Source organism: Hippoglossus hippoglossus, chromosome 18 (genome assembly GCF_009819705.1).
Source record: "Hippoglossus hippoglossus isolate fHipHip1 chromosome 18, fHipHip1.pri, whole genome shotgun sequence".
Classification (NCBI taxonomy): domain Eukaryota; kingdom Metazoa; phylum Chordata; class Actinopteri; order Pleuronectiformes; family Pleuronectidae; genus Hippoglossus; species Hippoglossus hippoglossus.
In genome coordinates this window covers 12,232,313-12,247,826 of record NC_047168.1, presented here as the reverse complement: position 1 = coordinate 12,247,826, position 15,514 = coordinate 12,232,313, and the positions used below count along the sequence as shown (strand labels likewise).

General features: G+C 45.7%; 2 protein-coding genes across 3 annotated transcripts; one reads left to right on the top strand and one right to left on the bottom strand.

Moving 5' to 3' along the window:
• Positions 1 to 478: 478 nt before the first annotated feature.
• On the bottom strand, positions 479 to 8,880 carry ajuba (ajuba LIM protein). Of its 2 annotated transcripts, XM_034615369.1 has the most exons (9): positions 6,145 to 8,880; positions 3,231 to 3,332; positions 3,035 to 3,102; positions 2,838 to 2,900; positions 2,085 to 2,215; positions 1,748 to 1,799; positions 1,189 to 1,257; positions 888 to 1,052; positions 479 to 835 (listed from the first exon to the last, which is right to left on the bottom strand). In XM_034615369.1, exons 1-8 carry the CDS (start codon positions 7,715 to 7,717, stop codon positions 915 to 917), a joined length of 2,196 nt encoding a protein of 731 aa, XP_034471260.1. In that variant the 5' UTR covers positions 7,718 to 8,880; the 3' UTR covers positions 479 to 835; positions 888 to 914. The 2 variants fall into 2 exon arrangements, with proteins under 2 accessions (XP_034471260.1, XP_034471259.1); XM_034615368.1 differs by having other exon boundaries at positions 479 to 1,052.
• A 3,988-nt stretch (positions 8,881 to 12,868) lies between these two features.
• mrpl52 (mitochondrial ribosomal protein L52) lies at positions 12,869 to 15,158 on the top strand. Its single transcript, XM_034615381.1, has 5 exons — positions 12,869 to 12,993; positions 13,563 to 13,632; positions 13,831 to 13,898; positions 14,708 to 14,772; positions 14,866 to 15,158. Exons 1-5 carry the CDS (start codon positions 12,960 to 12,962, stop codon positions 15,016 to 15,018), a joined length of 390 nt encoding a protein of 129 aa, XP_034471272.1. The 5' UTR covers positions 12,869 to 12,959; the 3' UTR covers positions 15,019 to 15,158.
• The last annotated feature ends 356 nt before the right edge of the window (positions 15,159 to 15,514 follow it).

Below are 15,514 nucleotides of genomic sequence, written 5' to 3'. Positions count from 1 at the left end.
TTCCACTTGAGAAGCTGGAACCAGCGAATGTTTGACAGTTTCACTTGACAATTACTATAACGTTTATTTATCCCCCGCCAAGGAGGTCGGGTTTTTCAGCCGCTGGTTTGTTTGAGCAAGATTACTCAAACTACCGGGTGGATTTTCATGAAACTTGGTGGAGGAATGCAGTATCTGTTAAAGTTCTTGATCTCATTTATCACTTAGAGGGAAAAGCTTGAAAGGGATTTTGCGATTCTTAAGATTACAGGGTTTCCACAGGGATTTAAAATTCAATTATCTGAATTTTATGCCTTAAAAAGATTAAAATCTGTTTAAATACTATGAACTGGCTCATTAGGCACTAATTCATCTGCTTTAAACTTATTTTTATAAGAGTTACGTTCTTAAATTTCATTCATTATGGTCTTAAAGTCTTATATTTAACTTGTTGAAACCCTATGTTACAAATTCGTCATCATCTACTAGTAGACAGTTGTCGGAACACAAAATGAAAATATTTATTACAACATACAGAAATTAAGTAATGATTTTTCCCCAAATTGTACAGATTCACGTATCAAATCTCTTACAGTTAAGTCAAATTTAAGTGCAAAATGTTTTAGCAAAAAAACAGTTTAGCAAAATCCCTTGTTCTTCTACAGCAAACAGTAGCCACATTGGGGTAATAAAAAAAAAAAAAAAAAAAGCAGTAGTTTCGTTCCCTTATAACTATGATACAGTAATAGTACAAGAAGTACAGCAGGCAGTACATGTGACACAAGGGGACTGATCCAAGTGAATCAGTGGAAATGTCTCATATCAGCAGTTTCATCTCCGAGAGGGAAACAGAAAACGACGTGTGACTGAGTGAAACCCGACCACGCGTCACGACCAGCTTTTTCAAAAACACCCGTTAGCTGCATAGACGCTGATCAGTGTGTGTTGTGAGGGGGAATGTTGTGTGTGGCGCTGGTGCACACTCTGCCCATGTGACAGGAGTGGCAGAGGAGATGAGTGTCCAGGGGGAAGCACTGCGAGCCGGGCTTATCCGAGAGCCGCTTTCCACACCCCTGCGGAAAAAAGACCCAGACAGGAATATAAACACAGGAAGTGAGGTCAGGAATCCAGGATGCTTCACATTAAAAGTCAGAGCCGAGCGGGTGGTGGCTCTGATTGGAGGATAGATTGTTGGGGTTTGTCACTCACCTCGCACTGATAACACTCGAAGTGATAGTCCTTGTTCATAGACACGACCCTGAGGATCTCTTCACTGGCCTGAGACACACGACGGCAGAGAAACGCAGACGTCAACACAAGAGTTTCAGGAAAATAAACAAAGTAACATGAGAATCTCTTCTGAGATTGGTGGACAGATTTAAACAAGGAAAACTGCACAATGTTCAAAGTGCTCAGTATAACTGGGCAAAAAAAATGTATATTGAGATTATATGAAGCCCAAAAAACTCTACATCTAATTCTCCAGTTATTTGTGGTTTATAGGACGGTATTAAAGAAATCGTACTCATGAATTTACCACCAAGTACTATAGGATCATATCAAAGGAAACAAAAGTAGGAGAAAAAAAGTCCATATATTACAACTATTATTCTTTCAAATTATGACTTTATTCTTCTATATCTACTTTCTTGTCTTGTAATATTCCACCTTTATTCTTCAAAGCTCTTTTTCCCCTTTAAGTGTCCCTCATTCTCCATTGTATGATCTGACAGTATTTACAGCGTGTGCTCGGAGAGTTCACACTCACCTCAGTGGGTAAGATGGGTTGTAAACAGGCAGCACACTTGGGGGCAAAAGTCCTGCAGAAACAAAAGGAGGAAGTTAGACGAGGGAAGAGAACAGGAGCGCTCACACTGTTGAGTAACGTTTCCAAGTGTCGCACGTGAGAAAACGACATTTCATAACATCTCCTGGAAGTGAAAGACCCTGATGTTGAAAGTCATGGTTTCATCTGGATTTTAAAACCTCCCGGACGTGTGTGATGTCGTTGCTTTGCTGGACAATTAAGAGCACGAGCGTCACATTTAAGAATTCATGGTGTAGTTGTCCAAAAAAGCAGCATGACAACACGTAGCATGACTCACTTGTTGTAGTCTGCGACGCAGTAGATGTTGCTGTGCTGGTCCACGGTGAAAGGCACGCCGTCCAGAGCCTTGGAGCAAACCACACAGCGGAAACAGCCGGGATGGTACGAGTTCCCGAGAGCCTGAAGGATCTGAGGAGGAAGAACAGGGAAAAGAAAATGAAGCAAGGAAACTACCGAGGAGATTATATGTCTTTAACTGTGTTTGTTAGTTAGTTCGCAGGAAAACTATTATTTTATTGTTTTATGACCTTATTTCTCGAACGTGCCATTGCCCATCTATGTTATGCAGAAAATAAGGCCCGTGGTTCTCAGACGCGCTGGTAGCTCTGTGTTTATATTATGGGTTTTATGTGGTTCAAATATGGTAAAAACATTCAAAGATCATCAGAGAGTCTTATTTCTCCATTTATCACAAACCCAAGGCAAACATTCCACTGAAATCTGCCGTGGGAACCCGAAGAGACGCCAACAAACAAGACGTCACTGACTTTCTCTTTCCTCTGGGAAAGAGGGGGGGGGGGGTGGGCGCGGGGTTCTTGAAAGGAATTCTGGGAAACAGGATGTAAGTTTAACTGAAAATTACCCGAGGCGGGTTAAAAGGTTAGAGGAGAGTCGTTTAAATCTTACATAAGTCCTGGTGGGTAGACGCATCTGTGCCTCCTCATGAGGCACGTTCACACACACACACACACACACACACACACACACACACAGAGAGACAGACACACACACACACACACACACACCTCACCTGTTCGAGAATAAGATGGCCACACACACTACACTTCTCTGCAGCAGCCTGGAATCCCGAAAACTGAAACAAAGAAAATGAACATGAGCACAAACGTCTTCTGGCAAATGTGTGAAAAGTCCCCAATGGTGACTTATGATAGTGTGTGTGTGTGTGTGTGTGTGTTGATGACAACACGCCTCCACCTCATCTCTTACCATGTAATCCTCTTTACAGTACACAGAGCCACTGACATTGTAGAAGTCCTTGTTCCTCAGGGTGCGTCCTGCAGAGGGACAGAGGTGAGGCAGCGCCACACGTTTAGAGAAGGTGTGGCGGCGACAGAAATCCAGAATAAAGCTCAAATCCTTTAAATCATGGAAGTGCGTGTGGGGGGGTGGGGGGGGCACTCACCACAGGACACACAGGTGAAGCAGCGTGTGTGATAGAGGTTGTCCAGAGCCTGGCAGGCGTTGTCCGCCCCGTACACGCCTTTCCCACACTTCACACAGGTTCCTGCCGACACACACACACACACACACACACACACACACACACACACACACACACACACACACACACACACACACACACACACACACACACACACACACACACACACACACACACGGGACACAAAGACGCATTTAGTGGAGAGTAATCGCTTGTGTCTCTTAACACTTCGTTTACGGCGCATTCCAGGAGGATGCGTCTGAAATCCAACGCCACACAAAGTGTCAACACTTGTAAATCCTCCGGTTCGCACCACCTAGGGGATTTTCAAACCCGGCTACCCGTGCCAGCCTGTTTGCTCATCCACTCCAGTGTCTGTGTTAAAGCTCTGTCATTAAAGGGAAACTCCACCGGATCCAACTTTTTGTTTTTTTGGCAGGCGCTTCAGAGGGACTCCTCCTTTCTCCTGGAGCGTTTGAAATAAAAGACATTCCTTTAATTTTTTGTACTTTAAGCCCCACACAATTGGAGCCATTTTGAGATTAAAACAAAGCGGCGCTTATTCCTCACAATTTGCTTTAGTAGATTACAACAGAAACAACATCTTCTTGACTGTTCCAAGTCAATGAAACAGATGCTTTGTTCCTTTCCCCTCTTTTTCTGAGTGACGCGTCAGATAAAAAGCCTTTACTGACATTTCAGTTAGAAGGTGAATAAACATTTCTAGGTTAATATTGGAATACGTCCGAGTTTGGCTGCTTAATGGCGACAAAATATATAGTTCACCGACTTTAAAAGGCAGCACCGAGTAACGTTTGATTCCCTCTCCTCACCCGGAGCGTCTGTTCTATGTAACTCTGGTGACTGGGTTCGATCTCCAGTGAGAAGCTTCCACTGTCAGAATCAGGTCCAGCGAGTTGAAGAGTAAAGCTGAACTGCAGATCAGCTAAGAACCAGAGTTTATCTCCAATATTCAGCAGGAAACTTTGAAAATATGAGGAATTCTAAATCAGAGCTTATCAGCAGCTCTTCTGGTTCAGGAAGCCGGGGATTGTGGGTAATATCCACCGCTTAGTTGTGTTTTGTGACGGATACGATTTGCTTTTTCTCCAATTAATCTTTCTCTGATAAACCACTTTGTATGTGTTTGTGCCTGCAGAGGGCGCTGTTGCTCAGTGAAGGTCACACAGTTGCTGCTTCAGGTCAACATTTGCACCCAACTTCTTTCTTTTCGTCCCGACAGAGGAGAGTTCACGCTGAGCACTCAATGCAAAGTGGAAAAGTGGTGGTGGTCCGAGCAGCGGAGTTTCTGTGATCTATTTAAGGGTCTGCCAGCGTTTTTTTTTTCTTTCTCCTTTTCCCCATCTAATGTGGCTGAGGGAGTGCCACACAAATCCAGAATTCCTGCCCTGTGCCGCTGCCGCCTTGGACAGTCCCTCGGATATTTAGGAACAGGCCCGGCTCGCTGCCAAAACCAGAAACCAGAGGCCCGAGACTCAAACTCAAGCTTTTAAACACAGCGTCCAAAGCCACCGCATATAGAATAAGCCTGGAAATGATGGAGTTAAGACTCTGAGTCTTTTTTAAAAGACAAGAGTTTTGCAGATTTGAGACATTTTACTAAAAACGTGACTAGTTTTGCGTGTTGTTTCTACTAAAGTCAACACTTTCTCGACTGATTTTCCCCGACTACATCTCCGTCACCCTGATTTGTGAGGAAATAGTTGTTGTTTTTACTTTCTTTTTAATGACTGTTTGTTTTCTGGCGTTGTGACTCTTTCCCCCTTCACATAGGTGTGTGTGTGTGCGTGTGTGTGTGTGTGTCAGCTGAGCTCGGAGCGTCTGTCTTGACGGCTCACGGCTTCTGATTCCTTCCTAATGGCAGAGGAGTACAGTATTGTATGTCCCCTCCGGGCGCACATACCTGAGCGGAGAAAACAGGCTACAGCACACACCAAGGCAGCATTACACACACACACACACCAACACACATGAGTCACACACACACACACACACACTGCATTACTGTGGCCTGAAGTCACTCAGGGGAAACACACCCTGCCGCAGAGAAACAATACACACACATATATTTATATTCATCCAGCCACCATAACACACTCCTATCCTGCCACACACACACACACACACACACACACACACACACACACACACACACACACACACACACACAGAGAGAGATCCCTCAACTTCTGTGACTCACAGTAATGGTCACAGTTGTGTTTATATAGAACCATGTAATTTGTGTCTGAGTGTTACAAGAGCGTTGTGCACTTTAATGGCCATGTAGCTACGCTGCATTAGGTCCCTGTGTGCACGACACTGTGGCAAATCGGCAACGCCTGCGTGAAACATCAGCTGACTTCGCCATAAGTCGTGGACACAGGTGTGATTCCACACGTCTCTGCACATGCCGGAGCTTTATTTGTTTCCTTTATTTAAGTATCGTGCATCTTTGTACCGTGTGTTTCTATCTACTTGTCTGGATCAGTGTTTGAAGCCTGAACACTTCTTTTTCCTCCTTTATGCTCTGCATGTCTCTGCAGGCTCCATCCATCCCTACGCTCTTTGAACTATTAATCTGTCCATCCATCCTTGCATCCATCCCTGCAGCCCTTTCATTTACAGAGAAACCTGTGATCTGACACCAGGCAGCGCCGAGGACAATAATAACACAGTGAGGGCGGATGCTGCCGCTGCTGTGGCTCCTCTATGAATGAATGCACGTGATGCCATCCGTGACCAGTGACGCCACCGGCTCGAATTATTGTACCATTTGTGTTCAACACTCATGTTTAACGTCCTCAATTCCTTTCCCACTCCTGAAAAACTATCTTTTAAAAAAAAAGTTTCTCACCAAAGTACTCCTGGCGGTTCTCCGTGGCCTCCCGTCCCGCTCCGACTCCCGGGTCCTCCTGAGGTTTGCCGGGCCCCCCAGCTGACGAAGGCCCCAGTGTTGTTACGCTGGGTTTGGAGAGAGCCGTCAGGGCGAGGGACTGCTCTTTCAGCATCAGGCCCTCCAGGAGCCCATCGCCCTCCAGCGCCGCATCTCTCAGTAGCAGTCGGGTGAGCTCTTCCTGGTAGCGGGTGCCGGGCAGGTCCGAGTAGCGGGCCCTCTCTCCCATCACACCCCCCTCTTTGCCTCTCGCCCCCACCTGCTGCTCATCCCACCACTCTGGGCCACCCCGGTAACATGCAGCTGCTGGGCTTCCTACAGCAGGTGGGTACGAGTGTCGACTGTCGTGGGCCCCTGGACGCATCCCTCCATCCAGGTATTGAGTCCAGGCCTCTACAGGGGTGAGCCCAGGCCTTCCTGGGGCGCAGTAACCAGCCACACACATCCCCGACTGCATAGAGGGGGACGGCTGCTGTGGAGGGAGTCCTCCAGAGGCAGAGTACCGGGAGTCATAGCCCAGGCTGATGCCGCTGGTCCGGTTGCTGCTACAGCGGCTCCCCATGGGGCTCCCACCCCCGCCGCCGCTGGCCGTGCTCGAGGCGAAGCTGGACCTGGGGCTGACCAGCACCGACTCCTGGAGGCTGAAAGACGAGCATGGGCTCACAGTCGGCCCTGGAGGGTAGAAGAAGCTTCCTCCTACACCTCCTCCAGTCACATCAGAAGGCCGATGTGGTGGATGAGAGAGGGACGCGGGCCTGGGGCTCTCCCACAGTTCACTACCCGTGCTCAGGCGTTTGTAGAACAGAGCCTCCTGAAGAGAGAGACGCTTGTGCCTCTCAGGCTCAGAGAGGTACCCGGGCTCGGCCAGACCACCTCTGGGGGCCGACCCATAGCCCGCGGCGGCAGGGTACGGCGGAGGCCCAGAGAGAGGAGGTGGCTGGGACAGGAGCTGCTGTCGTTTGACCAGCTGCTGGAGCTCCAGGGAGTAGCGCCGCTGATTCAGGGACGTCCTGGATCCAAACGTCCCCATAATGTCACACTCGGGCCCCAGGCCAGACTCCCGCCTCATGTGGGAATCCACACCTTCCCCCAGGTAACAGGAAGCTCGCTGCTGGGGGGAGCGCCGCCTCAGCGGTGCCAAGGTGGAGGGGTGAAGCGGCTGCTCCCCATCTGAAGATATGGTGCCCACCGTGGCGGAAGTCTGTGGTGAGGTGAGGAGCTGAGGGGGAGGAATGCCTCCCCCTCCTCCCCTCCCACTCGCTGGAACACATGCATCACTTGTGGTTGCAGAGGCAAGCGGGAACTGGCCAGGTCTGGAGGGCGAGGCAGCTGCAGAGCCGGGAGCTGGTGGCAGACCGCTGCCCCCACCCCCACCACCCCCGCCACCTCCTCCTCCTCTGGAGATGCCAGCGTTGGCGTTGCTGTTATTGGAGTTGTTGGCAGAGTCGTGTTTTTTCTTGGAACTGTTGAATTTCACACTGCCCGAGTCTGTGAGCTTTAACTTCTCCAGTAACTTGCTGATGGGCCGGTCCATGATGAAGCCTTCTCCTCTGTGTGTGTGTGTTTTAAATACCTGTCTGGGCAAAGTCAAGTCTCACAGCTTCTCCTTGAAGTTACAGCAGCAGAACAAGGATGTTTCAGGAAAATCAACAGCTTTTACTACGACAATTGAAATGTCAGCGTTCAAATACTATAATAACAAATCAAATACTATAATTAGAAGTAAAAAAAAAAAAAAAACTGGCCTTTGAAGTAGCTCAAAGCTAAATAATAATAAAAAAAAATGGACCCCTTATTATATATACACATAAACAATAAATACAAAAACAGATAAATAAAAGCTTTAAGACATTTCAGGGTGGTTACATGACTCAGGTCCTCGGGGTCCTCGGCCTCTATGTGGAGGATCCACAGGCGCAGGGGGACTGTGGTGAACAAGGAGCCATCGCACTGGGAGAGAATCACTGGTGCAGTTCACCTCAGTGTGGATCCAGACAGGAAATGATGGAGACACACATCCAGGACACTTGAGAGTGACCTACGGTGGTGGAGGGCCTCCTTTGTGGGCCCTCATGTGGCTCCACATCTGCATCTTGTGAAGTGTGTGTGTGTGTGTGTGTGTGAGATCCAGAGTCTGTGTGTGTCTGTGTGTGTGTGAGTGTGTGAACTTCCCTCTTGGAGAGAATAAGAAAGACAAAGCGGGATATCAACACTTCATGTGGGCTCCGGTGTGAACAACAACACGGATCCGTCGACTCCTGCCATTCATCCCGGGAAGAAACGTGCTCGGTTTATAAAAAAAAAAGAAAAGAAAAAAGAGTCAAACTTTAAAAACACAGGAAGCACAAACAGCCTCCGGTTAGTGTCCTCGGTCCGTTTCTCGTCCGGTGGTTTTTCCTCGGAGGAGAAGTCCGCTCCGGGACTCGGTGGAACATGAGTAGCGGAGAAGTTTGGAGGAGACGGAGAAGGAGACGAGGGAAAACCCGGAGCTCCGTTAACTCACATCCCGGCGGAGAAGGAGCGGAGCGGCGGGACCGAGCGAGCCTCCGGGCGTCAGTAAAATCCCTCCCCGCGAGCGGTGCACGGTGGACGGCAGAGTTTCTTTCTTTCTTCCCCCTGAATAATGACCGACCTCCCCCTCTTCTTCTTCTTCTTCTTCTTCTTCTTCTTTTTCAACTGTGTCGAGCTGTCCGCGGCGGAGCGAGCTGCTTCCGGTTACGGCTTTTCGAAGTAAACTTTCAAATTTAGCACTGCAGGGGCGTTGCAAGAGTTTAGATTGCGAAGTCCAGGGGGGCCCCCCAAACGCCCCCCACTTCCCTCTGTTAATTCACGTTTCGTTAATCGACAGCATAAACAGTTTAAAAAGATGGATAGACGACGTGACTACCATCCAAAAAGTGAAGCCCTATCTCGATCGCTGGCTCCAGTGTAGGTGATAAATCCCACCTCCTCCATAGCTGCTTTCAGACGTTCACTGAACTCCGCAGATCCTCCGTGTTTTCTCCGGAACGTCCGAGAAAGAGACACTCCAGGATTATCTGTGGACTTTCTCCAACTGACCTCCCGGTATAAAGTCCGTAGAAAGCCGGAGAATTCAATGTGAGGCCCCACACTCCAAGGGGCCCCCATGGGTTTATTACATATAATCTGGGTTTGCATCATGTTAGAAATTTTAAACTTCATGTGTAAAAACAATACTTGAACTGTTTCGGTCTTTTCTTGCTAATTTGTTTAGAAGTTATGCTGCTATTTAGTGTATAAAATGTTTATTTGTACTATTTGTATGAGTAAAAAAAATAATAAATTGAGTTTACGATCATAGAAAACTACTAAACTAGTAAACATTCACATTCTAGAAGTTGTTACGAGTAAATCTTTTGACATTTTACAAGAACTGATTATCAAAACTGTTGCCAATTAATAAACTACTTTTATAAGTTACACCCAAAGAAAACTAACATCATATCACACGTTATTCCTGCATTAAATCTGACCTCAGTGATGTTTTTTTTTTCAGTTTCAGATGTGCTGATTCAGCCAATCCTCTTTTATAAAGGCGTTGGACAAAATAATAGAAACACCTGTTGCATGGGAATTGTTTTTCCACCATGCTCAAAGAACAAAATACTGATATTACGTTTAATTTCACATTTCAAATATACTAACTGCAGGAAAAACTACAACATACACAGACTCCTTCACTGTCAACCCAGCCTCTGTGTAGTTTGGGCACACTTTATTGTGAAGGAGACTTCCTGTGTGTGTGCAGCTTGACACCGCACTGCTCCTGGATCAGGGAGCAGCCGGGACACCTTTCCACCAGACATGGCTGTTTCGTCATTCATTCGCAAAAAACTGCTCAGAGGAGGTTTCTGACCTGATCCCTGCGAACAACAATAAAATAACGTCTTAATAATGCACCTTGCCCTCGGAGCTCTTAGTTTGAAAGAGGGAAAGTGTGTGGTCAGATTTCTGGACGAGATTTCAAAGTGAAAAAAGTTCTCCAGGATTTCTGCCATTTCAAATAAAGTCTTCCACCTCCCACATACTTGAGCTCATGTCTGGATTAGTTTTGGATTAAAATGTGAAGGTTTGACAGTGAAGGGAGATCCTTCAGGGAAGCTTAAGTTTGAAAATATTCTGCAACAAGTTAAACTTTTTACTTAAGTTAAACATACACAAGCTTTTCCGTTAAAATAAACTTAAAATACCCAAACTGCTCATTTAATACAGTCCTAACACACTGTATATTATCACTGGGTTATACTTTAACACTAACCCTCTTTTACTGAGGTACTTTTTTTCAAAGCCAGTTAAACAAAAGTATTGGAGTAAAAACTACAGTGTGTCCCTCTCAAAAGTACTTCAGTAGAATTTATTGCACAATTAACTAGGCAACAAGTACCTTGGAATGGTACGTAAGGGACAGTGGGGACAGCAAGGTCACGCCCCCCCCCCCCCCCCCCCCTAGAAGCGATAGTACGGTACTCTTACTTGTAATACCTTAAGTATATTTAATAGCAAGTACTTAGTTACTTTTACACAAATAGAAAAGAGAAGTGGAACTTTTACTTTTAATATTTTAAGTATATTTAAAAGCAGGTGCTAACTTATTTTTACTCAATTAGAAAAGTTAATGTGGTACTTTAACTTTTACTTGGCTGATGATTTTCTCTATTTGCTAAAGTACAATGTTCGATTACATCACTGCTTATAATATGAATGATAAAGGAAATATATTTAAATTGCTTTGTTTGTAACTGAGTATTGTTACTGATTTAAATGATAGTATTTAAAGTATATTTACTTTAACACTGTTGTAAAAACATGTAAACACATGTACATGTTGTTTTGTCACGTTACAGTGAAGCTTGAGTTGAAACTGCGTCGTTTGGGGCAACGGCTCTACTTTGTTGAAGCGCCAGCCTGTGGAATGCGCGGAGGGACACGGAGGAGTGAGGCGGCGGGTGGATTTTTTCTCCGTGTGTGGATTCTCCAGGGACGATCCAGAGTAAACACTCCGCTGCTGCTGCACCACTGAACTGCTGCTGCACCACTGACCTGCTGCTGCACCACTAAACTGGAACTGCTGCTGCATAACTGACCTGCTGCTGCACCACTGACCCTTCTACCCGACCCCTGCACCACTGACCGGCTGCTGCTGCACCACTGAACTGCTGCTGCTGCACGACTGACCCCTGCACCACTGAACTGCTGTTGCACCACTGACCTGCAGCTGCTGCACCACTGACCCGCTGCTGCTGCACCACTGACCGGCTGATGCTGCACCACTGACCGGCTGCTGCTGCACCTCTGACCCCTGCACCACTGACCCGCTGCTGCTGCACCACTGACCCACTGCTGCTCCACCACTGACCCGCTGCTGCTGCACCACTGACCCCTGCACTACTGACCCGCTGCTGCTCCACCACTGACCCGCTGCTGCTGCACCACTGACCCCTGCACTACTGACCCGCTGCTGCTCCACCACTGACCCGCTGCTGCTGCACCACTGACCCGCTGCTGCTCCACCACTGACCCCTGCACTACTGACCCGCTGCTGCTGCACCACTGACCGGCCACAGATTCTGCTCTCTGCCGCCGGTAACTCATCAGGGACACATCACCTCCTCCTGATAAAGTCCAGTCTGTGTGACCCGGTGTGCCGGGGGTTGTCGGTTGTCTGTGGCCCGGAGGCCCCCCCCCCCTCACGGACCCCCCTCTGGCCCCTGCGGTGCAGCAGATCCCTGCAGCGGCTGCAGCCTCCAGTCTGATCTCAGCTCCTGCAGCTCAGCGAGTGGGAACTTGTCTGAAAAGCCAACAGAGAAATTCTTCTGGGCTTAGTGTTGGAGCAGTTCATACAAAAACAATACTTTGCACACACGCACACACACACACACACACACACACACACACACACACACACACTACACTCAGCTCCATAATATTTACACAGAGACACTTGAAGTACTCTCCATCCATCCACATCAATCTTTCTCTGCAGTGTATTTGTGTGATTAGCAGTTCAAAGAGCAAACAAAACATTTAAACACAACTTTTATTTTTCTGGAGGAATTAGATTTATGTGTTTTTTTTTAATTCATGCTGCAGTGCTCACACCTCATGTTCACATCAGATCATAACTTCTGACGATGGATGTGAGACAATCTGTTCAGGGGTCATGGGTCAAAAACACTGGGAACCACCGCATTAAACCGTATAAACAAGATTTCTCAACTTAAAAATACAGAAATATGGAATATAAAATAGATAAATAAAGAGTCATGGTATCACTCTGACATCATCTGATTATTTCCTCTCAGACATGACGAGGCTCAGGTCGACGTCACACTCACACTATGATTAAAATCGTCGCAGTAACACTTATATTACAGTTAATCACAGCCAGTCTTCCTCTCTACTTCATAGTATTCTGACTATATCCAGTGTAATTCAGAATATGTGCAATTAATGATTCATAATTTTCGAAAAACAACCGATGAGATCATTCAAAATAAAAACATGTCATACATATTTTAAATCCTTACATGATTAATTACACTTTTTAAATGTAATTATTGTGTTAAGGGCCCATGTACAGTACATAACAAAGAGAGGATATACTTTTATGATTCATAGTCTTTGGTGTTATTAAGTTTGAACAGAGAATTGAATTGAATTGAATTGAATTTAAAAACAGTTGAAATGAGCCCGGGCCCCCTCACGGTGCACCTTCAGCTCCCCCCGGTGGTGAGCGGTGGGCACTGCAGACCAACATGGCGGCCCCCGTCAGGACGCTGTGCTGCGCAGGTGAGACAGAGGTTATTCACTGAATGTGCTGTTTGTGTGCGTCGCGTTAAAAACACACGAAGCCGCGTGTGCGTGTAGATCAAGTCGTCGCCCATTTTAACCCAGAGTCTGTTCTAAACAATAACAATAACTCTTCTAAAAGCCGCTGTACCGACTGACGAGCTAATGCTAATGCTAACTGTTAGCTCATGTAAACTACTGGCAGCAGTGAGGTGATGTTTACATTGATATTTATATTTAAATCACTGAGCTCTGCGGACAAACTGAGTAAATAAAGACGGTTATTAGCAAAGTCTCTTCCTGTTAAACCCAGAAACCACGTTAACCTGCTGCTAACAGTGTAAATAAAGCTCTGAACATTGATGTCATGTTGATGTCATGTTGATTTCATGTTGATTTCATGTTGTTTACATGTTGATTTCATGTTGATGTCATGTTGATGTCATGTTGATGTCATGTTGTTTACATGTTGTTTACATGTTGTTTACATGTTGACTTCATGTTGACTTCATGTTGTTTACATGTTGTTTACATGTTGACTTCATGTTTCTCCTCTCGTTGTTTCCCAGTGTTGAGAAACTCCACTCGAAGCTTCAGCACAACATGTGGAGCACAGGCTGGAGAGAAATGGAGGAAAGAGTAAGTTTCCTGTTCAGAGTACACTTACTGAGTACTGTCTTTATAATAATACTAGTACTGTAACAAGCAGTACTTATACTGAGCAATGATAACAGGAGACTGTTTGTTTGTCTTAACTTATTTGACATCATTTAAAGGATGTGTTTTGTCCAGTTGTTTATCTTCCCTGTTGTTTAACATGTGTGTGTTTGCTCTCAGACATGGACTCGCTCGGAGCGGAACAGAATATGGACCTCTGACGGATTTACCCGACTGGTCGTTTTCAGGTATTTTTTACTTTATTCTTTGCAACGTCATTTATATTCAGTGTTTTTTATTTATTTATTTTCTCAAGTTTCTGATAATGACATAGAGGGAAATGAAGAGGGAACAATAATCTTTTCGGATTGTGAGTTGTTATCGGAATGAAGAGTCATCTGTTTATTTTCTTCTTTGCTTTTCGTCTGTAGAAAGTCAACCGGGGGGAAATGTTGCTCTTATTTTGGTGTGATAGGTTGTGTACAGTTGAACTGAAAATGTCCATGAGAGTTTTCTCTTTTTTATGTGAGTTACAAACTTCTCTCCAAATAAAAAGTGTTAGGACAGAGGTCGCCATGACACTTTTGGTCTTAGTTGTTCTAAGGGATTTGAAGCAACATTAACCAGAGTTAATATCACGTGTTTGTAATGAAGGGAAGTGATTCATCCTTTCTCTGTTGCATTTTCATACAGAAAAGTTGTTTTCACTCTGAACTTGCTGAATTTATCTTATTCGGTGTCTAATGTTTGATTTCCTGCTGTAAACATTTGCCCCACAAGGTTGAATGTTGAATGTTTTGTAAGACTATGATTTTACTCTTTTGTTTAGGTTTTGTGTCGCAAACCGTGTATGAGACACAATAATTATATCAAAGCTTGTGTTGCCAAAACTTAAGCTTATCCTCTAAAGTCCGTGCTGCGTCTTTGTCACTCCGATGTGCTCCTTGTAAATATGGGAGAAATCTGTGAAGGTGTGTAGTAAACAAATGTGTGTATTTGTGGCATGTAAACGGTGTGTGTGTGTGTGTGTGTTAACTTTATCTTTGATGGTGGACAGATGGAAGAGCAGCACCACCAATGAAGGGCCACCTGAGACGGAAACAAGAGAGAGAAGTTTTAGCTGTGAGTATCGTAGATTTCATTTTTAATCATCTCCTTCCGTATTTTCATTTTTACAACCGTGCGTTTCTGCCTTTCCCCCGTTTCCTTTCACAGAGACGCATCGTGATGCTTAACGACGAGGTGGACAAAGGAGTCGAGAAGTGGAAGAACAAACAGGACGAGGCCAAACGACTGGAGGAGCACAAGAAGTCTCTTTTATTAAAGCCCAAAGGGAGGCTACTACTGAAGAAGAAATCTCAAAGTTAAAACAGATCATCCTGTGATATCCTCGTGTTGATGTTCAGCTCCGTGCATAGATTCATGAGGATGTCTGTGTTTTCTCCTGCTTTATAATTTGTGTTTGTCAGTCTTCATGGACGTCTGAAATAAATGATTTTCTAATTGAAGCAGTTCTGCTGATTTCTTTGGGCTCATTGTACAGATCAGATGTGGAGTTAATGTCTCTCTGCTTCCACTAGAATGCAGCATTTCTCTTTCGAGGCCCCGTCGGAGCTCAAACGCCATTTTGTCTGGTGTCGACACTCAGAGCAAGTATATCAGGGAGTTGTGTTGAGCAGGCGGAGGAAGGGAGGAGCTGGCAAACTGATTCAGGATCCTCTCTCTCTGTGTGTGTGTGTGTGTGTGTGTGTGTGTGTGTGTGTGTGTGTGTGTGTGTGTGTGTGTGTGTGTGTGTGTGTGTGTGTGTGTGTGTGTGTGTGTGTGTGTGTGTGTGTGTGTGTGTGTGTTGTAGACCGAGTGAGTG

Excerpts from the sequence above, each read along its gene's own strand:
- ajuba (XM_034615368.1), bottom strand. The coding sequence starts at position 7,717 with ATGGACCGGCCCATCAGCAAGTTACTGGAGAAGTTAAAGCTCACAGAC. Across the intron at positions 2,901-3,034 it reads ACTGTAAAGAGGATTACATG|TTTTCGGGATTCCAGGCTGC; the intron begins GTAAGAGATGAG and ends TCTTTGTTTCAG. Across the intron at positions 1,258-1,747 it reads AACCCATCTTACCCACTGAG|GCCAGTGAAGAGATCCTCAG; the intron begins GTGAGTGTGAAC and ends CGTGTGTCTCAG.
- mrpl52 (XM_034615381.1), top strand. The coding sequence starts at position 12,960 with ATGGCGGCCCCCGTCAGGACGCTGTGCTGCGCAG. Across the intron at positions 12,994-13,562 it reads CAGGACGCTGTGCTGCGCAG|TGTTGAGAAACTCCACTCGA; the intron begins GTGAGACAGAGG and ends GTTGTTTCCCAG. Across the intron at positions 14,773-14,865 it reads AAGAGAGAGAAGTTTTAGCT|AGACGCATCGTGATGCTTAA; the intron begins GTGAGTATCGTA and ends TTCCTTTCACAG.